General features: G+C 36.3%; 1 protein-coding gene across 6 annotated transcripts in view; it reads left to right on the plus strand.

The window, feature by feature from the left end:
* Positions 1-26,802, plus strand: part of FOCAD (focadhesin) — a 369,886-nt gene that overhangs the window by 119,987 nt on the left and 223,097 nt on the right. For 3 of the 6 annotated variants that reach the window (XM_074281856.1, XM_074281861.1, XM_074281862.1), the window contains 2 exons: positions 2,486-2,688; positions 5,855-6,115. In XM_074281856.1, coding sequence (XP_074137957.1) covers positions 2,486-2,688; positions 5,855-6,115 — 464 coding nt within the window. The remainder of the gene's footprint in view (positions 1-2,485; positions 2,689-5,854; positions 6,116-26,802) is intronic. The other 3 variants (XM_074281859.1, XM_074281857.1, XM_074281860.1) reach the window with 3 other exon arrangements.

A 26,802-nucleotide genomic window follows, 5' to 3' on the forward strand; every position in this document is an offset into this window, starting at 1 on the left:
CTTGTATAGATGAGCAAAATATATTTCCTTACTGGATATGTCCAAAAATATGTGTGTTATTTGGTACTCTAGAGTCTGTCACCTCTCTTCTTGAATCTTTTGGAATGGTGGTCAGTCACTGTGGTGGTCTGAACTCTTAAGTCTTTCAAAGTTGTTTGTCTTTACAGTATTGTTGTTATTGTATACATTAATTCTGTTTCAATTTCCCAATTCATTCTTGAAAGTCTTCACTGATTTCTTTGAAACCGTCTTTTTTATTTATAATACAATAACATTTCTTCACATTTATACTCCATAGTTTGTTCAGACAGTCCCCAGTTGATGGTACCCTCTTTCTAATTCTCTGCCACTGTAAAAAAGAATTACTGTGTTTTAGTTTCTTAAATTGTGGTTTGTGACCCCATATGGAGGTCTTATAACTTCTATTGGAGGGGTATACCTGGGGTCATGTAAAAATTTCTTAGATCAAAAAAGGTCATGAGTAGAAAAAGTTTAAGAAGACCTGTTATACATTGTTGTTAGAGTTTGTTTTGTTTAGGCCTGATCCCTCCCTTAGCAATCTACTATCTTACTCTTTCCTTTCCCATCTTCCCTTTCAGTTTCCCCTTTTTTTCCCTTGAAATCTATTTCTATTCTCAACTGTGTGTGGAAATTCTTGCTTCTTTTGACCAGTTTAGATGAGAATTTTGTACCTGCATACCCTGATCATAGAAGGTACTTCTCCATATCTTTTCACTTTACTCTCCTTCCTACCAAGAGGAATATCTATTCTTTTCCATTTCTATTATGTTTTTAAGATGGTCATAATGTAATGGAAATACTGTTAGGCCTTTTTGTTTAATTTGACTCATTCTATGACTGAGTTCAGAGGATCCCATGTATCATATTAAAATGTAAATAATTTATTCTTGCTTAGTTCCTTTTGATAGTTTCCCATGCTTACTTTTTTATGTTTCTTTTGAACCCTATTTTCATTTGAATGTTTCTATGTAGTTCTTGTGTTTTCATTATATTGCAAGTCCTCTTGTTTCATTACACTTTTAGTTTTCCCCCATTTTTATTCTGTTTTTCTGGGAAAGTTATTCCTACCCTTAGGAGTACAAACCTTTGCTTTCGGGAACATTGTCTTCCATGCTCTCTGCTTCTTTAGAGTGGTGACTGATGAATCATATGTTTCTCACATTAATCAGTCCATGTATAAATAGTCAGGAAGCTTTATTAAGTACCTGGTATGTCCTGAAGCTGAATGTTGAGGATAAAAATAGGAAAAATGAGAAAGTACCTACTAGCTTTAAGCTTATGTTTGAATGAAAGGACAAGTATTTGCCATATATAACATATGTAGCATATATTGTATTATAAATATTCACATTTATAAATAGATAGCATAAATAAAGTATGTACATGTACACACACACACACACACACACACACACACACACACGTGTCCTTTCTGTAGATTTTTTGTTTAGGCTACATTCTAACTACACTGAACTTCCTGCTGTTCTCCAGCTTTTCCCTGTTTTTTTATACCCACACGCTCTTTTTGTTTATCTGATTTTCTCATCTTAGCGCTACCTCTAACTGACTGTTACCTCAAGTAGGTTTCTTAGCCCATTTGTTTCATAACTTCATTTGTCAGATGGGAACAGTGATTGGTTAGATGATCTCTCAAGTCCCCTCTAGCTTTAAAAATTTAAGAATGTTTACTTGTTTTCACTCTATTTCCAATTATCATAGGATCATAGGGTGTTAGATTTGGAAAGGGATCTTAGGATGTATCTAGCCTGGTCCCCTCATTTTAAGGTGAGAAAACAGGGTCCAGACTTAATGACTTATGAGGGTCACAACAAAGTAATGAAATTGGGATTTGAAACCTAGTTTTTGACTCTAGGGTGTTTTTTTTTTTTCCCTCTCTTGACTATACTATACAATAATGTTTTACTTTTATTAGGATTGTAATAAATAAATATTTGTTAAATGACCTGTAAAAAGAATTGTTACATTTCAAGATCATCAACTTAATCATCAGTCTGAGAGAAGTGCTGTTGCCTGTGACCATTGAGAATACTATGAGACAGGGGTTTAGTGTGAGAGCATTGGATACCTAGAGGTAGATGGGGCCTTAGATAGCACCAGTCTCATTCTTCTTACAGATGAGGAAATTCATGTTAAATAAAATTATTTGCCTAAGATCATATGGGTGGTAAATAGTGGGGATGTTTTGAATTCAAGTTTTTTTATTCTAAATCTAATTCTAAATTCTAAATCTCTTTCTTGTACCATGTCATATGAAAATAGGGGTTGAACTAGAATTTCCTAGTAAGGGGAGGAATAGATATACAGTAGGTACCTCACAGCATTTGCAGGCATTATTGCCTGTTGCTTGTTGGTCTGATACAGACTCTACAGTAAGTAGGTTCTTATCTCTTTGTGATATTGACATTTTTCTTTTTGGCTTAAATTCTTGCTCTTTGGTGAACAGCTGTGAAACTCCTCTCCTTCTCCAAGCCCAGGAGTGTGCCGTCTTCGTGCCTACTGCTGGTGATGCCCCTGCTGCAGATCTTGTCATCCACAGCCATGGAGGACTGCATCTTGGCAGATGACGTCAGCCCCTCCAGGCAGGAGCTGGCCCTGATACTCTTGGAGATGGTGCAACAGGAGGGCTCTGCGGAGAAAGACCAGGTGGTAATGATGTGCACCTTGACTTCTCTTCAGTGACTTGGTAGCTTTTTGGGTTTGGGTTTTAAATCCCACTGGGAGTCAGCTTGTTGGAGGGCAGAGGCTTGGGAAGGGTGGCCCTGCTGCTGACAGGGCCATTCTTTGCTTTCCCCTGTGTTCTCCTCTTGTATCTCCTGAGTGAGTAACTGTGGTACTGCTACTATTCTGTAGTAGTTCTCCTCTCTTTTTACCATCTGGTAATCTCTGGGTTAGTGCACTGAGCTCTGATCCAGGTTCTGTACCGAGCTTTTTCTCCCCATTTTTGTCCTTTTGCCTTTTCCATTAGTGAAATGTAGCTTTACCTCCCAGCTTCTCCTCTTAGAGGGATTGAGTGAGGATTAAAGGAGATAATGCAGGTAAAGCATGTTAAAGCTTCTTGGAGAGAGGTAGCTACACAAATACAAGGCCTTATCACTGTCCTTGTGCTCTCTGTGAAGGCGGATGTGGCTTTAATCACAGATGCTTAAAGGTACTAGAGGGATAAAGCCATTTATTATTCCTTGTTCCAGCATGCAGAGGAAATTAGTCAGCCATTAGAGAGAAATTGAATACATACTTTGGCTTCCTAAATCCTAATAGAATAAATCTTTAGAATTTGTAATACATAGTTTATTTGTAATATGAGAGAGGGGAAAACAGAAAGTGCAAGAAAACCATCTTTTGGCTTCAATAGTAAGGTGTGGATAAAATGGAAAATATAATCAAGAAAACAATCTGACGCTACGCTTAAAAGTCTCAATCTGTTTTCCTCTCTCTTTTCCCTATCTCCCCTTTCTCCTCCCCTCTCCCTCTTCTCTTTCCCTTCCATCTTCCCTCCCTTCCTCTTTTCCTCCTTCTCTCCCTCCCCCTCTTTCTCCTCTCTCTTCCCCCTCTTCCTCTCTCCCACTTTCTCTCTCTCCCTCTCTCTTTCTCTTCCTCTCCCTAGACTGGACTATTGAACCCATAGAACAATTTCAGTGTTTTATTTCTAATAAGATATATTACATATTGTGGACTCAGCAAATGTCTTTTTGCAATAATGATACTTGATCACAAGTCCTTTGAGTAGCTAGCAGCCAGTTTCATTTTTTTCTTTTCTCTCTCCCTCCCTCCTTCCCTCTCCCTCTGCTTTCCTCCCTTCCCCCCCCCATGTCTCTCTGTCTCTTTCCATGTTCCTCCATTTGTCTCTCTTCCTCCCCCTCTCTCCCTCCTTCCATCTTTCTCTCCTCTGCTTTCTTCCCCCCAGTTGTAGCCATTAAACAATGATTGATTGATTTCTGGGTTACAAGCAGAAGGAGGACACATTTCGTTTGACAGTTTTGGTCCTTTTAAAATCACAAGTGATATTTAATGAGAATAAGCTTCCATCTAGTGCCTATTTGCTAAGTCACTGTTTAATCAGGTGTATTAGAACGGTGATTCATTCAGTGTAATAAGTAGACTTTTTCTTTAATGGTTAGTGAAGCAGAGTTAGAGAAAGCAATGCAGTTAGGCCTATAAATGCACAGCTTATGATACCCTGCCAATTTCTTGGAGATTTATTTGAATAGTGCTTCTGTAGCTACCCTTTTATTTATTAAAGAGTTAAAATTTAAGCTAAGTTAAATGCTTATTGTTGGCATCTGAACCTGCCTGTTAGTGTGAAATACAGCCTGGACCCTTTTTTTTGTTGTTGCTCAGATCATTTCTATTCTATAAATGACAGGTGTCTGTCTAAAAACTCAGCTACCCTCTACTCTTCTACTTTTCCCACCACTGCCTTCATCAGGACAGAGATTTTGAATCAAAGCACTTTCTGTTGCCATCAACAAGTTATTCAAGGCCTCAGTTTCCACATTTAAGGGGATCAAACCACATAGTGTAGTAGGTACCAGCTCTGAAATGATGAGCTCTGAGTTTTAAATTGGTAATCCTTTGAAACTAGTCAGTATTCCTTGGCATTATATCAAATATTTTGCATATAATTAAATTTTGAAGTTGTCTTTCTGTCTTTGTTTCTTTGAGGCTGTAAGTTTTAATTTCTTCCAATTTCTAAAATTTAAAAACATCACAGATTATCTAAATTAGGAACTTATTTTTAATAATCCACAGAGCATAGAGATCTATTGTTCTTTAAGTATTTTCAATATAGAATTGCTGAAACCATTTTCATTTATGTTCATTCCAGAAAAAAGTAAATAAAAATATAAACATTTGTTATAATTTAAATTCTAATGTGTTTTTATATTTCATTTGTTCTTTGCGATAGTGATAGTGGATTAAAGAGAGATTTGGAAGGATAAAGTCCTGTAATTATTAGGCCTTATTGGACTGTCATATGTACACAGAAACAGTCCTGGTTTTAAAGTGGAAGTTTCTCCCTAAATTTTTTGTAATTTTTTTGCTGTTTTCCATTTCAGAAATTATGTCCTTAATTCTCTCCTAATATACAATGAGAATTAAAAAAAAAATTCATACTGAAATGATAATGCTGATTTCAATTAGGCCTTCCAATTTATGGTGGTTCCTAACAGGAACTTAAGGCTTTTCTTTAAGAGCAAATTTACTTTTTATATTGATAATTTTTTCCCATAAAAGTGGCTTACTTTTGATAATTATTTGTAAATCTTATCACCTCTATTTCAGTTAAGTAGAGTTCTAATTATAAGGAATAGTTCTGCTAGCTACTTTTATAGGGAACTGCAGAGCAATGTGTTAGCTTACCTTTAGTTCAATTTTAGACTGTTAGAATTCTAAACTTTAGAAAAACTTTTAAAATATACTTTGCAGAAGGGAAAGAGTTCTTCAACAATAAGAGTATTAGATGCTGTTATTTATTTGAGCTGTACAGATTTGAATGCACTTAATATATGTTCTTCTCTTTTGGTCTCACTATAACTTATGAGGTAGATAATGATAGATATTTCTTTTCCTATTTTACAAATGAAGAAACTGAAGATCCGAGAGGCTATCATTTGCCTGTAGTATTAGCCCATGTATAATAGTGATTTGAGTTTTGTGACTTTTTTTCCCTATCACATCCTGGTGATTGTTGTAATATATCATATTATATAATACTAATAATTTAGTTTGAAATATAAATACATTTCTTTGTAATAGAATACTGTTGAAATTAATTTCCATTTTGTCATTAGTTTTTGTAATTATTTTCTAGAAGATGCCCTTCAAGCTTGCTTTCCCTATAGCCAGCATGTATTATCCAATGTTTACAACCTTGAGAATCATTGAACAAATGAAAGAAGAGTCTGCAGTATGTGATTGGCTATCTTCTGTGAAATCATTGCTACCTATCACTTCCCACGTTCCTGTACATGTTTTTCTTCTGTTGGCTCACTTGCTTGTCCAAGAAAAAGGAGGGAATCTTCGCAAAATACTGAAGGCTACCACAGAAATAGCCAGAGCTGACTCCTGTCAGGTGAGTTTCAAAGAAAAGAAAGCAGCTTACTTATGATTATGGAGTTTAAAGCATTATTCTTTGCAACATTTTAAGTCCTGACCTGATATACTTGCCATGGTCTGTGCACAAGATTATTCCAGTTTTCTGTAATCTTACATTTATTTCTTTTCAGAGATACAAATATATTTTTATAGTCTGATCAAAACATATTTATGATAAAGCATGTTTGTGAAGGGAAATCTGCTTGAAATAGGGCAGTGGTAAGTGCTCTATATAAGAAGTTCTCTAAGTTCTTGGTTTTGGTAGAAGGTTATTTTTAAGATTCTGTCATTCTAGGAGAAAGAGCTACATGTACATTTGAAGAAGTAGAGCTTGATGTTTTTACTCACTTCTAATCATATGATTAGGTCATACAATAAATATAGCACAATTATTTTTAATCTCGCACTTTTATCAAGAAAGATTAAATATATATGTTTTCACTGTTGTTTTAGTATTTTTAAATAGTATTTTATTTTTCCAAATATATACAGAAATCATTTTTAACATTCACCTTTGGGAAACTTTATGTTCCAGATTTTTCTACCTCTCCCTGCTTCTTCCTCCCCAAAAGAGGAGGTTAGACATAAGCACTTCTTCTAAACATTGTTCCAAAAATATATTTGTCATATGTATTTTTTTTCCTAGGAGGGGTGATTGTTGTTTAGTCATTTCTAACTCTCTGTGACCCATTTGAAGTTTTCTTGGCAAAGAAACTGGAGTGGTTTGCCATTTCTTTTTGGAGCTTATTTTACAGATGAGGAAGCTGAGGGTAACAAGGTCAAGTGATCTGCCCAATATTACACAGCTATTAAGCATCTGAGATTGGATTTGGACCCAGGTCTTCCTGATTTTACTTCCAGATTGAACTATCCTCTGGACCACCTGGCTTCCCCCAGTTCTAAAGAACCAGTCTATTAAATTCATTTTGGAAGTTGATAGAGTGAAGAAAAACCTAGAACTGTATTAGACAAAAGACAGTATCTGGTCTTCAGATACTGCATTAGAAGTATTGGACAGTTCCACTGCTGGTTCTTTGATTTCGAGATTCCCTTAAGTTCTTTAGCTGGGCTTCCTTGCTACTGAGGCGCACCTCAGAGTATGCATGTCTCCTCCCTCAGAGTAATGCTCATTAGGTGACCACAGACATCTGCCTTCCTTTTTTCCTTTCTCTTTCCCCTTGGCCTGCCCGGCTCTCCTGCAGTTTTCCTACCTTTTGTTTCCCCTTCCTCACCATGTCACACTTCACCCCTTTTTTACTTCATACCAGGAGTGAGTCTGAGTGGTAATTCTGGCAATAACAAGGTAGAGGTAAGGCAGACTCCTGCCGCTGCTTCTCTCATCTTAGTCCCAAGCCTTGCCTTGGTGTGTAGGATTGTGAGTTATTCAGTCTTTCAGGGTTTATTGAACTCCTACTGTCTGCTTAACATTGGGGATATAAAGAAAGACTCTCCTTGCTATATAACAGCCCAAAGTCTAATTGTTTCTGGAAGGAACACTGCGTTTGGAGTCCTGAGATCCACATCAGAACACCTGCTTTTCTGCTCTTTACCTGTGTCACTTTGAGCGAGTGTATAAATTTCTCTGAGGAAAACTGACAGCCTCAAATCGGTGGCTACGTTGGGGGTGTTTGCCGCAAGCATGTGGAGACTCCCCTCGAGGAGCAGTTGGTTCCAGCACTCATGGAGGGGCTGTAGCGGGTGTCATGGAGTGCTCCGAGCTCGGTCAGACGGCATGCCCTGTCGCTGGTTTTCGTGATTGTTGCTAGCCACTGGGCTATGATGGCTGGAAGAGAGAGTGAGGCTGTTGAATTTGTGCAACCTGGCCTCATCTAAATCGAAGTTATGGGCAAGCCAGGACTTCACCTTTGGTGTCTTTGGTCCTTTTTGAAAATGAAGGACTGACAACAGAATGTTTCAAGGCCTTTGTTTTATCATTTGTAAAAAAGGGGTTAAACTAGATCGTTCTTGTCAATCATATTAAGGATCTTACAACACTAAGTTTTTGCACTGACTGTCCTTAATCCATATCTCTGCCTTTTTGTATTAACTTGAATCTACTATATGTGGACTCTGGATTCTCCCCAATTGCCTAGCCCATAAATGATCTCATATTTATTTATGTATGTTTTTGTATATAGTTATTTCACATGTATGTGTGTGTATGCTATCTTGCCTGCTAAAGCATAAATTTCTTTTTAAAAAAATTTTTTATTACTATTTCACTTTTTCAAATACATGTACAAATAGTTTTCAACATTCATTTTTCATTGTGTTCCACATTTTTCCTCCCTCCCTAAGACAGCAAGTAATCTAATATGTTAAATATGTACAATTCTTTTAAACTTATTTCCATATTTGTCACATTGTGCAAGAAAAGTCAGATTAAAAGGAAAAAACCCGTGAGAGAAAAAGAATAAACAAGAAAGGTGAAAATACTATATTTTGATCCATATTCGGTCTCCACAGTCCTCTCTGGATCTGGATGACATTTACCATCCCAAGTCTATTGGAATTGTCTTGAATCACCACATTATTAAGAGCCAAGTTCATTACAGTTGATCATCACATAATCTTTTTGTTACTATGTACAAAGTTCTCCTGGTTCTGTTTACTTCATTCAGCATCCGTTCACGTAAGTTTTTCCAGACTTTTCTGAAATCTGCCTGCTCATCATTTTATAATGTCCCATAACATTCATATACCATAACTTATTCAGCCATTCTCCAGCTGATGGGCATCCCCATTTAGTTTCCAGTTCCTGGCCACTACAAAAAGGGCTGCCACAAACAGTTTTGCACATGTGAGTCCTTTCCTGTTTTTTATGTTTTTCTTTGGGATACTGACCAAGTAATGAGACTGCTGAATCAAAGGGTATGCACAGTTTTATGATCCTTCAGGCATAGTTCCAGATTGCTCTCCAGAATGGCTGGATCAGTTCACAACTCCACCAACAATGTATTAATGTCCCAGTTTTCCCACATCCCCTCCAACATTTATCATTATCTTTTCCTGTCATCTTAGCCAATCTGAGAGGTGTATAGTGATACCTTAGACTAGTATAAACTTCTGAGAGAATAGACTTTTTTTTTAATGTCTTTGATATGTAGTAGTAAATTCTTGATTGATTGGTTGATTCTGTTTTGATTGGTAAGTGAATATGCTGCTCTATTTGGTTTCAACTCCCAGAATCAACTCATCACTTCTATACTCTTCGCCCAGTTGCTAAGTCAAGTCTTAGTTGATAACCCCTCTGCCTCTTTTCTCTCCTCTGAAGGAAGGATTGGAAGGCCACCTATCAAATGCCTTCTAATGCCTTTTTAAAGAACAGCACCTGCACTCACATCATTCCACTCTGCATCTGCTGGCTCCCTTGCTTTCAGTCTCATGAAACAAGATATCCCTTTGGTGTCTGCCTTTCTTGTCTCTTTTGTGAGCTGACTTTCCCTTTTACATTGTAAGTTTGTTTGAGAACTGGGGTTATCTTTTTTTTTTTTTTTTTTTTTTTAGTTATTATATCCTCAGTGCTTTACATAGTTTCTGGCATGTTGTAGGCAATTAAAAAATGTTTATTGGACTGGATTTGATTAGCTTGGATTGAAAGGACATAAGTTCAACCATTTCGCTAATAGCAGCTGGCCCTAGGCCGCTAAATCTGATCATGGTTTATACGTTCTTTGTAGTCACTCTGGCCATCTTGTCAACTGCTTCTTCCCTCCTGGAATAGTGGGAAAATATGCCCAGTAGATGAATTAGTCCATTTAGGTTTTTGGAGGACTGCACTGGGCCATCATGATTAGTGAGTGTCGGAATGACCATCAACAATCCATCACATATATCTGGCCCCGTATCATCAGATCAGCCCATCCATTTAGTTCTTCCCTAATTCCCTCCAGTTTCCAAGTCTTGTGTTGAGTTCAGTGATCAAACCTATAATATCAACGTTCCTGGAAAGGATTCCAGTTGAATACCTTTTGAAATAATTTACCATCCTTGTAATTCCCATTTTATTCCCTTCAGCATTCCTAGGCAGATATTGTCTCTCACTCTTAGAACTGAGCTACTTAAGACCCCAGGTATTGTCTCCTATTTGTATTTTTATCCTGAGTGCTTAGCACAGTATGTGGCACATTAGTAAAAACTGAACAAATACTTTTTCATTCATTGTATTCCATAGGATCTAGTCTTTGAGAACACTTTTATTTTTATTAATGTTGAGTTGTTTTTCAGTGATGTCTGGCTCTCTGTGACCCCATTTGGGGTTTTCTTTCTTTTTTTTTTTATATATATATTTTTAATAATATTATCCCTTGTATTCATTTTTCCAAATTATACCCCCCTTCCTCTATTCCCTCCCCCCGATGACAGGCAATCCCATACATTTTACATGTGTTACAATATAGTCTAGATACAATACATGTGTGTGAATATCATTTTCTTGTTGCACAATAAACATTAGATTCCGAAGGTACATGCAACCTGGGCAGACAGATATTAGTGCTAACAATTTTCATTCCCCTCCCAGTGTTTCTTCTCTGGGTGTAGCTACCTCTGTCCATCATTGATCAACTGGAAGTGAGTTGGCTCTTCTTTATGTTGAAGATTTCCACTTCCATCAGAATACATCCTCATACAGTATTGTTGTTGAAGTGTACAGTGATCTTCTGGTTCTGCTCATTTCACTCAGCAACAGTTGATTTAAGTCTCTCCAGGCCTCTCTGTATTCCTCCTGCTGGTCATTTCTTACAGAGCAATAATATTCCATAACCTTCATATACCATAATTTACCCAACCATTCTCCAACTGATGGACATCCATTCATCTTCCAGTTTCTAGCTACAACAAAAAGAGCTGCCACAAACATTTTGGCACATATATGTCTCTTTCCCTTCTTTAGTATTTCTTTGGGAAATAAGCGCAGTAGTAGCGCTGCTGGATCAAAGGGTATGCACAGTTTGATAACTTTTTGGGCATAGTTCCAAATTGCTCTCCAGAATGGCTGGATTCTTTCACAACTCCACCAGCAATGTATCAGTGTCCCAGTTTTCCCACATCCCCTCCAACATTCATCATTATTTGTTCCTGTCATCTTAGCCAATCTGACAGGTGTGTAGTGGTATCTCAGAGTTGTCTTAATTTGCATTTCTCTGATCAGTAGTGATTTGGAACACTCTTTCATATGAGTGGAAATAGTTTCAATTTCATCATCTGAGAATTGTCTGTTCATATCCCTTGACCATTTATCAATTGGAGAATGGTTCGGTTTCTTATAAATTAGGGTCAGTTCTCTATATATTTTGGAAATGAGACCTTTGTCAGAACCTTTCCTTTTAAAAATATTTTCCCAATTTGTTACTTCCCTTCTAATCTTGTTTGCATTAGTATTGTTTGTACAGAAACTTTTTAGTTTGATGTAATCAAAATCTTCTATTTTGTGATCAATAATGATCTCTAATTCTCCTCTGGTCATAAATTCCTTCCTCCTCCACAAGTCTGAGAGGTAGACTATCCTCTGTTCCTCTAATCTATTTATGATCTCATTCTTTATGCCTAAATCATGGACCCATTTTGATCTTATCTTGGTATATGGTGTTAAGTGTGGGTCCATATCTAATTTATGCCATACTAATTTCCAGTTTTCCCAACAGTTTTTTCCGAATAATGAATTTTTATCCCTAATGTTGGTATCTTTGGGTTTGTCAAAGATTAGATTGCTATAGATGTACCCTTTTTTGTCCTTTGTATCTAATCTGTTCCACTGATCTACCGGTCTATTTCTTAGCCAGTACCAAATGGTTTTGGTGACTACTGCTATATAATATAGCTTTAGATCAGGTACACTTAGACCACCTTCCTCTGAGTTTTTTTTCATTAGTTCCCTTGCAATTCTCGACCTTTTATTCTTCCATATGAATTTTGTTGTTATTTTTTCTAGGTCATTGAAATAGTTTCTTGGGAGTCTGATTGGTATAGCACTAAATAAATAGATTAGTTTAGGGAGTATTGTCATCTTTATTATATTCGCTCGGCCTATCCAAGAGCACTGAATGTCTTTCCAATTATTTAAATCTGACTTTATTTTTGTGGCAAGTGTTTTGTAATTTTTCTCATATAATTCCTGACTTTTCTTTGGTAGATGGATTCCCAAATATTTTATACTCTCAACATTTGTTTGGAATGGAATTTCTCTTTGTATCTCTTGCTGTTGCATTTTGTTGGTGATATATAAAAATGCCGAGGATTTATGTGGATTTATTTTGTATCCTGCAACTTTGCTAAAATTCTGAATTATTTCTAGTAGCTTTTTAGCAGAGTCTTTGGGGTTCTCTAAGTATACCATCATTTCAACTGCAAAAAGTAATAGTTTGATTTCCTCATTTCCTACTCTAATTCCTTGAATCTCTTTCTCGGCTCTTATTGCCGAGGCTAGCATTTCTAGTACTATATTGAATAGTAATGGTGATAGTGGGCAACCTTGTTTCACTCCTGATCTTACTGGGAAAGGTTGCAGTTTATTTCTATTGCATATTATGCTTACTGAAGGTCTTAAATATATGCTCCTGATTATTCTAAGGAATAGTCCATTTATTCCTATACTCTCAAGAGTTTTTAGTAGGAATGGATGTTGGATTTTGTCAAATGCTTTTTCTGCATCTATTGAGATGATCATATGGTTCTTATTAATTTGATTATTAATATGGTCAATTATATTAATAGTCTTCCTAATATTAAACCAGCCCTGCATTCCTGGAATAAATCCTACTTGATCATAGTGTATTATCCTGGAGATGATTTTCTGAAGTCTTTTTGCTAATATCTTATTTAAGATTTTAGCATCAATATTCATTAAGGAGATTGGTCTATAATTTTCTTTCTCAGTTTTCGATCTACCTGGTTTGGGTATCAGTACCATGTCTGTGTCATAAAAGGAGTTTGGTAGGACTCCTTCATCCCCTATTTTTTCAAGTAATTTATATAACATTGGGGCTAATTGTTCTTTAAATGTTTGGTAGAATTCACATGTGAATCCATCTGGCCCTGGGGATTTTTTCCTGGGGAGTTGATTAATAGCTTGTTCTATTTCTTTTTCTGAAATGGGACTATTTAAGCAATTTATCTCCTCCTTTGTTAATCTAGGGAGCCTATATTTTTGGAGGAAGTCATCCATTTCACTTAAGTTATCAAATTTATTGGCATAAAGTTGGGCAAAGTAACTCCTTATTATTTCTCTAATTTCCTCTTCATTGGTGGAAAGATCCCCCTTTTCATTTGTAAGACTAACAATTTGATTTTCCTCTTTCTTTTTTTCTGATCAAATTTACCAAAGGTTTATCTATTTTATTGGCTTTTTCATAAAACCAATTCTTGGTTTTATTTATTAATTCAATAGTTTTTTTACTTTCAATATTATTGATTTCTCCTTTTAATTTTTGTATTTCAAGTTTAATTTTTGGTTGGGGGTTTATAATTTGGTCTTTTTCTAGCCTTTTAAGTTGTAAGCCCAATTCGTTAATCTTCTCTTTCTCTATTTTCTTCAAATAAGCCGCTAAAGATATAAAATTTCCCCTTATTACTGCTTTAGCTGCATCCCACAGATTTTGGTATGATGTCTCATCATTATCATTATCTTGGGTGAAATTGTTAATTGTTTCTATAATTTGCTCTTTCACCCAGTCATTCTTTAAGATGAGATTATTCATTTTCCAATTACTTTTTGGTCTATTTACCCCTAACTTTTTACTGAATGTAGCTTTTATTGCATTGTGATCTGAGAAGAAGGCATTTATTATTTCTGCCTTCCTGCATTTAACTTTGAGATCTTTATGTCCTAATATATGGTCAATTTTTGTATAGGATCCATGAACTGCTGAGAAGAAAGTATATTCCTTTCTATTGCCATTCAGGTTTCTCCAAAGGTCTCTCATACCTAGTTTTTCTAATGTTCTATTTACTTTTTTAATTTCTTTCTTGTTTGTTTTGTGGTTTGATTTGTCTAAATCTGAGAGTGCAAGGTTGGGGTAGGAAATTATTTATTTACTTCTTTACCAGCTTCCTCCCAGACCGGATGGATGCAGCGGCCCCTGCGCGGGAGCTAAGATAGAGCTCTGGGAGAGAGTTCCCCACCCCCTCCCTGGAAGTGCCTCAGAGGTGATTAGCACTGCTGTGCTCGAGGGCGCTGAACAGTAAAGGCAGCACAAAGCCCAGCCTATGTGTCCGGGTGGGGAGTGGATGTCTGCAGCAGGTGACATGAAAAGCCCCTGTGCTCAAACTGGAAGTGTCTGCCAGAAACCGCGGTCCCTAGTTCAAAGGTTCCGCTTCTCTGGGACTTCCGGAGCTGAGTTCCACTCCCTCCAGCTAAGCTAGGCAGTGTGTGTTGCCTTGGGCCGTATCCACCCACTTGTCAATCTCTTAACTATTCTCAGGAGGTAGCTGAGGCCACACCCCCTGGTGCCGAGATCGGGTCCTGGAAAATCTAATCTATCTGAATTTTTAAGGTATTTTAGCTTTCTCTTCTGAACTGCTAAATAATTAGCAGAGAAGAGCTAACAGCCTGTGCCAGATTCCTTTACCTCAGTGGCTTCTCTGATCCCAGAGCCCTTCCCAGCGCGATCGGCGCAGTGTGCCCCTACCCCACCGTCTGTGCTGGTCTTTCTTATTCCTCCCCTGAGAACTGACCTTTCCTGTTGAAACTCCAGATTCTCTTCAGCTGGTAAGTCGGGCTTCCAGTCCTTGTGGTATCTATCAGTCCTAGGCTAATTCTGAGACTTAATTTATCTAATTGGTTGTGAGGGAGTGAGGATGTTCACAGAGTCGTGTGTTTCTTCTCCGCCATCTTGGCTCCACCCCCCATTTGGGGTTTACTTGCTAAAGATACTGGAGTATTTTACCATTTCCTTCTCCAGCTTATTTTATCCAAAGACTTCTTTCCCTCTTTGTGCCTCAGAAGATTTCCTATTTGGCTGGATCTCTTTGTCAACATATATCATTGACTGTTTCCTTCTTAAAACTTTACATGTAGTTTCTGTAAAACAACATTATCCTAGTTTTTTCTCCCATCTCCTTGATTATTCCTTTTCTAACTCTTACAGATTCTTCTTTTTCTTTTTCTTTTTTTTTTTACCCTTACTTTAGGTTTTTCTTATAGTTCTATCTTCAGCTTTTTTGTCTCTTTTCTTTTGTCCCCATTGGCAGTTTCTTCCTCTGTTTATGATTGTATCATGAGGATAACTCCATTGTATCATAAGAATAACTCCAAAATTCATCTCTTCATCACTGACTTTTTTCTTAGGTTTTTAATTGGCAGCTTTACTGCCTGCCAGCCACATGTCTACCAAGACGGCTTGTGGCCAACTCAGCTCTGTGTGTATGAAAATAAACTTAGCCAAAATAGGTTTTCTTTTCATATTTTGCTTATTTGTAACACTTTTTATATGGTTACCTGGTTTTAAAATTCCAGTGTCATCTTTGACTCCACTTTTTTTCTCACCTAATTTTGTCCAGTCTGTCTTTTCCATAACTTTTATATTATATTTGTCCTCTTCTTTTTAGTACTACTTCTATCACTCTTAATATAGGCCATCATTACAACTCTCGATTGTTCCAGAATTACTTAATTGGTCATTCTGCTTCTGTTATTCCTTTTCAGAGTATTCTGCTTATGTGGTCATATTAATCTTTTTTTCATGGCTCTTATGTCATTATTTTACTTGAAACTCTTTCATGATTCCCCTTTGCTAAATGAATACATTTAAATTCCTTTACCTTGTTTTTTCGGCTCTACAGAAATGGAATTCAACCTCCTTTTGTAATATTGTCTCTTGCTCTTCCCATTCATTTTCCCTATAGTCAGGCAGAATTGCTCCTTATTTCTTCCTCCAACCTTTTTGCTTAATGCTTTTTTATCTAGCTACATACAATGTCTTCTCCCATTCCATCCTCTCATAATCGTTCATAGTCCTATCTATTTTATAAGTTTCAATTCAAACTCTACTTTGTCTATTTCAACCTTATTTGATCTCCACCCCTTTTTAGGTTAAAATTTTTTTTCTTTGGACTCTCATAGCACTTAGGATATTTCTTAAGCACTTATTACAATTAAGTGCTTAGTATTCTTAATCCATTTAAAGTTCATCTCAAGAACCATCTTTTTTTTGGGAGGGGGGGGAAAGAACCATCTTTTGTAAGTTATTCTACTGCAAGATCCTTTTCCTTATTTCCCCTAATTATTGATGCTTCCCAGTGTTTAGTCACATAGTAAGTGTTTAGTCAATGATAATAGCTTGACTAATTTACCTGTGCATATGTAGTTTCCTTACCTACCCTCCCCTAGGTGTAATAGAAACTTCTTGAGGACAAGAAGTAGTTTGCTTTTCTTTTTTATCCTCTGTACTGCATACCAATTATGGCACATAATTGGTGCCTGATAAATTTTTATTAAATTGAATTTAAGTCATAGTTTAAAAGGTGGTGATATATTTGGAAAAAAAGATGATGTAATATGAAAAGATAAGTTTCAAAAGGTTGAATACATATAAAAATAAATTTTGGATGATTGCCATTCAAGGTTTAATAATCATACATTTTCAAGGTCTCTTAAGATTTTGGCAACACTGTCATGATGTTTTACTCATTTGATAAAAATCAGCCAGAAATAATTATTAGTAATGCTTGGTAGTTAAAATTGTAAAACAATGTCAATGCAGTGATGATATTTGAAAAAAAATTCTTTAAGAAGCTCGTTTTTTATTCCTAGAAACGTTAACAGTCATGACAAAAACTTTACTCCCACACCACATTGGGTTTACTTTGTGGATAACACAAGCCGAGACACAAGCTCTTGGCAAAAGTTCAAAGACTTTTTGTTTTCTTGGAGGGGAGTTCATATGGGAGCATTCTGGGTTAGTGATCCAAGAACTGAGCTTCCTGTGTGAATTCCTGTGGTAGACTTAAAAGTTTTAAAAGCCTTAATTTTATTTAGAAAAGGGGTTTTGAAAATCATAAATATGGTATGCTTTGGTAAATGGGATCTCAGTCTATTTCCTTAAATTAGTACCCGTTGTATTTTATCTGGGAGTAGTAGCTGCTGAGAGATGCATCTGTTTTTAGTATTTATGTTTCAAGTACAATTTCTGCCTTTCAGAAATTATGAGCAATGTGATAGGTGGTTTTTCTAAATTCTGATGGCTATAAACCATTCTTACTGCCTTTGATGGCAGCAGAAGTATTTGCAGTCTTAATGGTTATTTTACTTGTTGTCTTGTCATCATTTTTCAGATCATATGCCTGCTTGGGAGTCAGGAATTCTTTTGCCACCAAAACATACTTTTAAAAATCCTGGTATTCTTTGGGTGAGAGATGGTAGAGTTTAAACAAAAAAAAATTTGATGGTAGTGATCTTTGGACTGGAATGGGTAAGTAGGGTATTTGCTTCCCTAAAGGTTTCAAGTCAGAGATCCTGAAGAACTCCAGTGAGGTGGAATGTTATTTCTTTTGAGGCAGCCTATATTACTTTTGGATAGATTTAATATTTAACAAATTTTCCATTGATTAGAAATTTACTTTTGCCTAATTTTTGCTTATTGCTCCTTGCTGCCAAGTGGAGCAAAGCAGAGAATTCCAGTCTGTGGGTGAAAACTGTGTTTCTTTTTATTTACATTGGCCTTCCCAATAATTAGCACAGTGCCTGGAACATAGTAAAGCCTCTTGGTAGATCCATGGATAGACCCTGAAATCAGGATGACCCAAGATCAAGTCCAAACTTAGGCACTTCCTCACTTTGTGACCCACTGCAAGTTATTTAACCTGTCTGTCACAGATTCCTCTTTTGTGAAATAAGAATAATGATAGCACTTATATCTCAGAGATGTTGTTAAGATGAAGCAAGGTGATATTTGCATTTTGCAAATTATAAAATACTATATAAATGCTATTATCACCATTGCTAATTATAATTAATGTAAATTAAATCACTATCCTATTATAAATTACTAAATAGTCTAGTGATTGTTGCTGTTTTATCTTGATTAATTTCTTTTCCATATGACTGCTCTATACTAAAACAACTATCCCTTTTGAGTAAGTGAATTGTAGATTAATTTTTTCAATTTCGTTGTCCCGTATGGCATGATCTCAAGACCCCTCATCCTTAGTGGTCCTTTTCTGGGTGCTTTCTAGCTTATCTGGAGCAGTGTTAAACATTTATTGACTCATAGGAAATGATCTGAATAAGATATAGAAGAACCAGTCCTGGGCATTCTGCCTCTCTTGTCTGTCTTTGTTACCTTGTTAGTTCATAGTGAGCTTCCAATGCAATAGAATCCCCAGATCTTTTTCAGGTAATTTTAAAAAAAATTTAACTTTACTTGATTTTTTTGAACTAAGTATGAGATTTAACATTTATTTCTATTAAATCTTATCAGATTTGACTCAGTGTTCTACCCTCTTGACTTCTGACAAATTAGTTGCCCCCTCAAAATTTGTGTCATCTTAAATTTTGGTGAACATTATTATTCTCTGTGCCTTTATCTTAGTCCTTGCTAGAGACGTGAAACAATTAGGGCAAATACAGATTTCTGGGAAACATTGTAGAAGCCCTGATTTCAGGTTTCCACATAAGAACTAAGGACTAATCTTTGAGACTAGTCTTTCTACTAAGTTATTTCTACCTAATGGGCAATCATTTAGTCTCTACCTCTCATCAGCCATTGTCCATAAAGATGTTTTGAGAAATTTTTTTTTTTTTTTTTGGATTTTTGGTTTATAGTGAGGAAAGCTGTTGCAAAATTTAATGTATCTTTTTTTTAAAATCCTGAGTTAACTATCCCTCTGAATTTTGTGATATTTTAAATTTTGATGAACATTATTTTTGCCACTATCCTAGTGATTAATAAAGATGTTAAACAATTTGGGGCAAACAGATAACTATTTCAATCTGCTAGAGAACCGATTTCACATTCATATATAAATGTTAAGGACAAGTTATGTGAAAAGTTGGTTAGTGAGTCAGTCAGGAAGCACTTATTAAACACTTATTATGTGGTAGGCACTGTGTTAGAGACTGGATAATACAAAGCAAGCCCCAAAACAGGTCTTGCTCTTAAGGAGCTTATATTCAAGCAGAGGAGACAGTGTACAAATAACTATGTAAGCACAAGATATAGATGGAGAACTGTCTTAGTAGTTGAGGGCCTTAACACAAAAAGTGGAATTTAAGCCAATTTTGATGAAATATTAAGAGGGGAAGGAGAACTGACAGGTTACTATAGTTATGGGGACAAAAGGCAAAGGCAGGAAATGAAGAATCATGTTTGAGAAACTTGTAAATTAGGCCAGTATGGTTGGATTGTAGAGGCATGGAAGGGAATAGAATATAAGAATTGAAAAGTAGAGAGGAGCCAGGTCGTGAAGAATTTTAATGTGAGAAGAATTGACATATAATTGTATCAGTAATAGGGAACCACTGAAGCCCCATGAGCTTTGTGGTGGCTTTGCCAGACCCACTGCTCGGAAAAATTATCTGGACAGCAAAGTGGAAGATGGAATGGAATGGAGAGAAACTTGAAGCAAGGAGACACTTTTAAAAGTTCCTTTCAATAATCCACATGGGAGGTAATGAAAGCCTAGACTAGAGTTATGTCTCTGTGAGATAGTGGATAAATCTGACAAATGGATAACTACTCTGTGTGAAGAGAAGTCGTTTCTAAATGTTCTGCACTTACCCTTCAATTTTTTTTTTTTAATTTGAAAATGGATTTTAAAAGTCCAGCTATATATTTTCAAAATCAGGTCTTCAACTTGACTGCCATATATTTCCTTAAAATTTCCCTTAACACTCTACCCTCCCAATTTCTTTTGGAATTAGAGGTGTTTAGTCTTTTTGGGGGGATGGGTGGGGTTTGTTTTGATAGTTGTTTTAGATGATGGAAACCTTAGAAATCTCTCATTTATCTTATCCTTTGTGATTTTTTCATTGTCTTTTTCCACTTTGTAATAACACTTACATTTTTGTTGAATTCAAACCATTTATATGCCTGGATTCATAACTAATGTCCTGTTGGCTGGTTTTTATGCCTGTATTTTATCAAAGGTAGAAAAATGATTCTCAAACTATTAAAATTGTAGATTCCTGCTTAGCTATTCTACAGGGTCATAAGCCACTTTTTAGCTTAGGAATTCTTTAGAATGTGTGAACTCTAATGGTCTCTGAATAACTGCTGTGAGAAAAATGAGAAAATACATTATGTAAAAGAGAACTGACAGAGTCTCTAGTCTGATTACCCTCTATTCTATTATAACTTGATTTCTTACCCCCTGAAGTAAATCTGTCCACCTCACCAAAAAGAGAAGGGATTTTTAATGGTGAATGCCATGGTCCAGAATGCTTTGCTTCTGTTTTCTCTAACTATAATATTCTCTAGCTATAATATAATATAATATGATATGATATAATATGATATGATATGATATGATATGATATGATATGCCAAGAGAGTGAACTGGAGAAGAAGCTGTCTGTTGTAAGACAGAAAAACAGAGAAAAACTTCCAGTCATTGGATTAATGGTCCATCCACCCCATTTGACAACCCATCTATTTAGGTATGATGTGTGCTTCTGTGCTAATTTTTTTCCTTGAAGTTTTTTATTTTCAAAAAAAAAATATATATATATCTATATATATATATATCTATATATATATATAGATATATATATATAGATATATAGATATAGATAACTTTTCAGCATTGATCCTTGGAAAACCTTGTGTCTTCAATTCTTTCCCCTTTCTCCTCACCCTCTCCCCTAAATGACAAATAATCCAATATATGTTAAACATGTTAAATATATGTTAAATCCAATATATGCATACATATTTATACAGTTATCTTGCTGCACAAAAAAAAATCATCAAAAAGGAAAGAAAATGAACATGAAAACAAAATGTAAGCAAACAACATCAAAAAGAGTGAGAATGTTATGTTATGATCCACATTCAGCTCCCACAGTCCTCTCTTTGGGTATAGATGGTTCTCTTCACCACAAGATCATTGGAACTGGCCTCCTTCATCTCATTGTTGAAGAGAGCCACATCCGTGACAATTGATCATCGTATAATCTTGTTTCCGTGTATAATGATCTCCTGGTTCCACTCATTTCACTCAGCATCAGTTCATGTAAGTCTTTCCAGGACTCTCTGAAATCATCCTGCTGATCGTTTCTTATAGAACAATAATATTTGATAACATTCATATACCATAACTTATTCAGCCATTCTCCAACTGATGGGCATCCACTCAGTTTCCAGTTCCTTGCCACTACAAAGAGAACTGTGTGGACTTTTTTTTTCTAAGAGTAGTTTCATTTGTTTGAGAGTAGCATAGATTTAGACCTAGAAAGAACCATTGAGGTCATTGAGCCTAACCTCCAATAAGTACAGAGAAGAAAACTCAGGCCCGCAGTCGTAATATGGTTTTCTGAAGGTTACATCTGTGTCTAAGGTGAGTTCTGAGCCCGGATCTTCTGGCCTCTAGGCCAGGTATGAAACAGATTTGCTCATTTCAAAGAAGGAGCTCTAAAGACAATTTCATATTTCTACCTGGTGTGAGTCGTCAATGAGTTGAATTATTTCTGGTACATTTTTGGTGTTTTGAAACACCTTAAAGCCTTTATTGTTGGCAGAGTCATTTGTGTTGTAGTTTTACACATTGCTTCTTAATGTGTCTGGCCTTTTATCATTCTGTTAATATTTAGGAGTCAGAAGCCTTTTTACTGTTTTGTTCTCTGGTAAGTGTCTGTTTAGCCACCTAAATGCTTAGCTATTTCGTATACTGTCTTTGATGGTAGCGTTTTTCATTGCAAGTGCTTTGAGAGAGATGAAAAACAAAGTACAATGTGAAATACATGGGGCAAAGTTCATTACTAGTAAGTATCAAGGAAATTTTCATGGAGAAGGCGGGTTTGAGTAGCTTTTAAGAAGTAAGTAGGAATTTAGTTGCTGAAAAGGGAAAGGGAAGACATGAGGAACATTCTAGGTGGAAAATGCTGGCGTAAAGGCTTGGAAAATATAGGGTATATTTACAAGGGCAGAGAGTAAATGAATGTGGCTGATGAGATCAGGCTGGTGGGGTAGGGTATGATTAGATTTGGAGGTCCTTGAATGCCAAGAAAAGGAGTCTGATTCCATTGGCTGTAGAAAATTAGTGACACAATTTGAGTCTGTAGATGTATACTCTTTTATGAGTAGTAAAGTTTTTGGGAGAAATTGTGACTGATAATGTTAGATCCAAGCAATATAATTTGTACATTGTGATGATGATGTTAGATCCAGGCTGTATTTCTCTGTATATAATATGTATGAATTCTTTGCCAAAATCATATTTGTGTGTGTGTGTGTGTGTGTGTGTGTGTGTGATTTACATGATTCTGTTAAGCACCGAGAGTCTAATCACCTGTAGTCTCGCCGCTTGGTGATGAATTCCTTGTTCATCAACATCTATGAAACAAAAAAAATCTAAATGACCCTTGTGGCTATGTGTGTATGTCTTCTAGTTTTATAGGGACATTAGTAGAATGGTGGCAAAAGAGGTCAAAGCTACTGGTAATGACTTTGTTTTTTGCCTGTCTGTAAACTTTACTTGGGTATTGGTACCCTTACTATGAGATGCTTGTCCAGTGACCAATGAATGGTCTAGGAGAAATGGATCATGAGTTTGGGCATTCTAGGCATAAAAATCAAAAGAAGAAAGTTGCAAGTAGGGGAAAGATCACATGTAGCTTTCCCTTGGAGAAGCACATAAAGCAATCAGGAAAGTTCTTTTTCTTTTATGTCCCAAGGAATTAAGAACATCTTTTCAAGGAACATTTGGTCATCTCATATTGCACGTGTTTTGATAAATATCTACCAAATACAACTGTGAAAATAATAGAAGATTATGTATCAATATTTCTTGCAGAGGATGAGGAGATAGAGAATTTTTACCAAGACTTTGAAAAAGCTTCCATTTAGTTAAGTATATATTTTGATATTTGCTGATTTCTTCAGTCAGAGTAGAAAGATAGGTGAGGATCCTAGTCATAGATTGTAAAATCTGGCTCAAGAATGAAGTAAGACTCTTCAAAGACTCTTAGATTAGATAGAAGTTGCTTGAGTATAAATTGAATATTTTCTTTGAGAAAATAATTTGTAGACACTAGACAAGTTGAATACTGAATAGTATTATGGAAAAATGTATTTTATTGAACAGGAAATAATGGGAAACTCATTTTTGAATTCTATCTATCTACCTATCTGTCTATCTATCTATCTAGTTAGACAGCTGACTTAGACATTGCGAATGGGGGGAAAATGATAAGACTTGCAACTGAAACCCAATTTTGACATATTAAATTTGTGAAATGAAAATAAGAAAAAAATTATAAATGCAGAGTATAATAGTTTTCTGTTGAAGTTTTAACTGATATAAATTAATTACCATAACAAGGAGACCCGGATTGCTGGAGAAAGCATCTTAAAGCAGTAAACAATTGACATACTTGGCAAGTGGAGAGAGACTATGGCCAAAGACAACACTCATTTAGAACACAAATTTTTTGTTTAAAAGAAAAAAATCTTATGGGGAAAGATGATGGAATATTATGAGCAGTATTCCCTGAAAAATATAAAGCTCTATGATGTTTTTTAGTAAACTTTAAAAAATAATATCAAGGACATTAGAGCTTCTCCTGTTTTAATTTGACTTCACAGTCACAGATATGGTTGTAATGGAGGCAAAAATGTGTAAAAGAAAACAAAGATAGGAAAAGAAGGTGGATCAGAATAAGCCTATATAATGTAGAAGAGATTGTATAGAGAGAAAACATTTTTTGAGCTGACTTAGGGATACACTTACAAGATGTTTCAAGTGGATGGAAAGATTACTGAATGGATAAAAAAATTACACATGCCTTATTTCTATTGAAAAAAAAAAAGTGAAGACAGAGACAATACCTTTAAAACTATAAGCTTCTTTAGAAGGTGAGTTCTTTCAGATGCTTGTGCTTGTTGCTGACAATGTTGGTGTTATCAAGCCCCAGGAACATAGCCACTGGATGGTAACTGAAACTATTGGGGAAATTGTCCTAAACATCGATACAGGAAAACCAAGAAGGGGCAGTCTATAGCCCAAATCAATAAGTGAAATTAAGTTGATAATCTGTAGAACTTGTCCATCAGCATATTTGTCTAGGATGAACATTATAAATGTTGGTCAGTTAATAGTAGTTTATGTGTTAGACACTATGCTAAGCTGTAGGGTTTCTAAAGAAAGTATAAGACCGTCCCTCTCTTCAAAGAGCTTATAATTAATGGGGAAGACAATAGATAACTCTGTGTGGACAAGCTCTAAACAAAACATACTATCATTCAATCATGTTCAGATCTTCATGAACCAATTTGTGGTTTTCTTGGCAAAGATAATTTTCGCCATTTTCTTCAGGAACTGAGGCAAAGAGGGATATATGACTTATCTAGGGTCACCTAGCTAGTATGTTTCTGAGGCCAGATTTGAACTCAGCAAAATGAGTCTTCCTGACTGCCAATTTGGCCTCTACTTATTGTACCAACAAGTTACCCATAAATAAGAGAAAAAAGAAATAATTAATAGACGAAGCTACTAGAATTAAGGAGCATTGCGAAAGGCTTCCGGTAAAAAAATGGGAGTTTATTTCAGACTTAAAGCAAGCCAAGGGGACTGGTATGCAGAGGATATTCTAGCAGTAGGGGTAGCCAACGGAAATGTCAGCAGCTAAGAGATGGAGTGTCTTGTTTGTGAAGCAGCTAGGAGGACAGTATTGCTCAAGAGAAGTAAGGGAGCAAATAGTAAAGAGGTCTGGGACAGGTAGAAGGGCTAGGGTAGGGATGACTTTAAAAGCCAAACATAGCTTTATAATTGCTCCTGAAGGCAAGAGGAGCCACTGGAGTTATAGAGCCATAAGGTTCCATGATCAGACCTGCGATTTAGGGGAAATCATTTTAGTGACTGAATGAAGGACGGATTAGGAGGAGGAGACACTTGAGGCAAGTAGAACCATAGTAGGTTATCAGATTAATCCGGGATGGGGGAGGGTCTGCACCAGGGGAGAGAAAGGTGCTCCTGAGAGATTCTTCAAAGGTGAAAGAGTGTGGAAGCTAGACAAAGGAATTTGAACTTTATTCCACTAGCTGTAGAAAATCAGTGACACATTTTGAGCTGTCTGTAGCTGCGTGGAAGATAGTTCCTTAGTGGCTGCTGGGAGTCCTTCATGAGATAAGTGGGAAAGCTTTTTGGGAAATCTTGGCTGATAATGTTAAATCCAAACTGTATTTCTTTGTATATAAGTTTGTCAATTTTTTATCCAAATCATATTCCATATGTGTGTCTAAGGGAGAGAGAGGGGGAATGATGGATGGTCAGAGAGAGACAAAGAATTTTAGGCATGGAGAGTCTAATCACTTGGCCACTGGTGATGAGTTGCCTGATCCTGAAACAAAGAAAATGACTCTTGTGCTTGTGTGTATGCCTTCTAGTTTTGTAGGGACCATAGTAAATTGCTGGCAAAGGGGGTCATGATTCCTAGTAATGACTTTGTTTTTAGACTGTCTGTAAAATTTCCCTGGGTGTTGATACTTTGAATATGAGATCCTTGTCCAGTAACCAGGGTGGCCAGGAACAACTGCATGTTGAGTTTGGTGAGTTTGGGCATTCTTGGTATAAAAATCAGACAGCATGTTGGATATGGTATAGGTGATAAGAGACAGTGAGGAGTCAAGAATGACTCCTACAGTGTGAGTCTGCGGTAGTGGGAGGATGGTATTGCCAATACAGTAATAGGGAAGATGTGAGATGGGACAGGTGTAAGAGGAAAAAGAATAAATTCTGTTATGGACCTCATGAGTGTAAGGTGTCTACTGAAGATTCATTTTGAGATATCTGAAAATCAGGTGCAGATGTGAGATTGGATGTTAGCAGTGAGGAAAGAACAGGAGGACATATTTGAGTGAGAATCATGAATAAAGAGATAATAATTAAATCTGTGGGAGGTAATGAGATCATTAAATGGAAGAGTATAGAGGGGGGAGAGAAAAAGGCTCAAGATAGAGCCCAGTGGGGCCACTGGGGATTAGAGAGCAAGATTTGGATGACGTTCTGCGAAGGAGAATGAGAAGGATCACTCTGATAGGTAGGAAGAGAGCCAGGAGAGAGTGGTGTTCTGAAAGTGTAGAAGAATGTATCGAGGGGAATTGGGTAATGAACAAGGCGAAAGACTGCAGAGAAGTAGAGGGAGGATATAGATTGTGAAGGGGAGATCATTGGTAGTTTTGTAGAGAGATCATTTTCAGTGAAAGAATGAGGTCAGAAAGCAGATTGTAAAGGCTTAAGAATAGAATGAGAAGAGAGAAAGGGTTTTTTTTTGGGGGGGGCACTTGTTAGATGTTATTTGTGAAATACATAAGGATAGAAATGACATAGGACAGTCATGGGGATGGAAGAATCAAATAGGTTTTTTTTTTTTTGTGTTTTTTTTTTTCCTGGGATGGAAGAGACATGTATAACTTTATAACTATCTGGAAGGAATCAGTAAACAGGGAAGATTGTCAGTGAATTGGGCACAGAATTCAAAAAGTGAATGGGCTGTTTCATTTCATCGATCAA

The sequence above is a fragment of the Sminthopsis crassicaudata genome, chromosome 1 (genome assembly GCF_048593235.1).
Source record: "Sminthopsis crassicaudata isolate SCR6 chromosome 1, ASM4859323v1, whole genome shotgun sequence".
Lineage (NCBI taxonomy): Eukaryota > Metazoa > Chordata > Mammalia > Dasyuromorphia > Dasyuridae > Sminthopsis > Sminthopsis crassicaudata.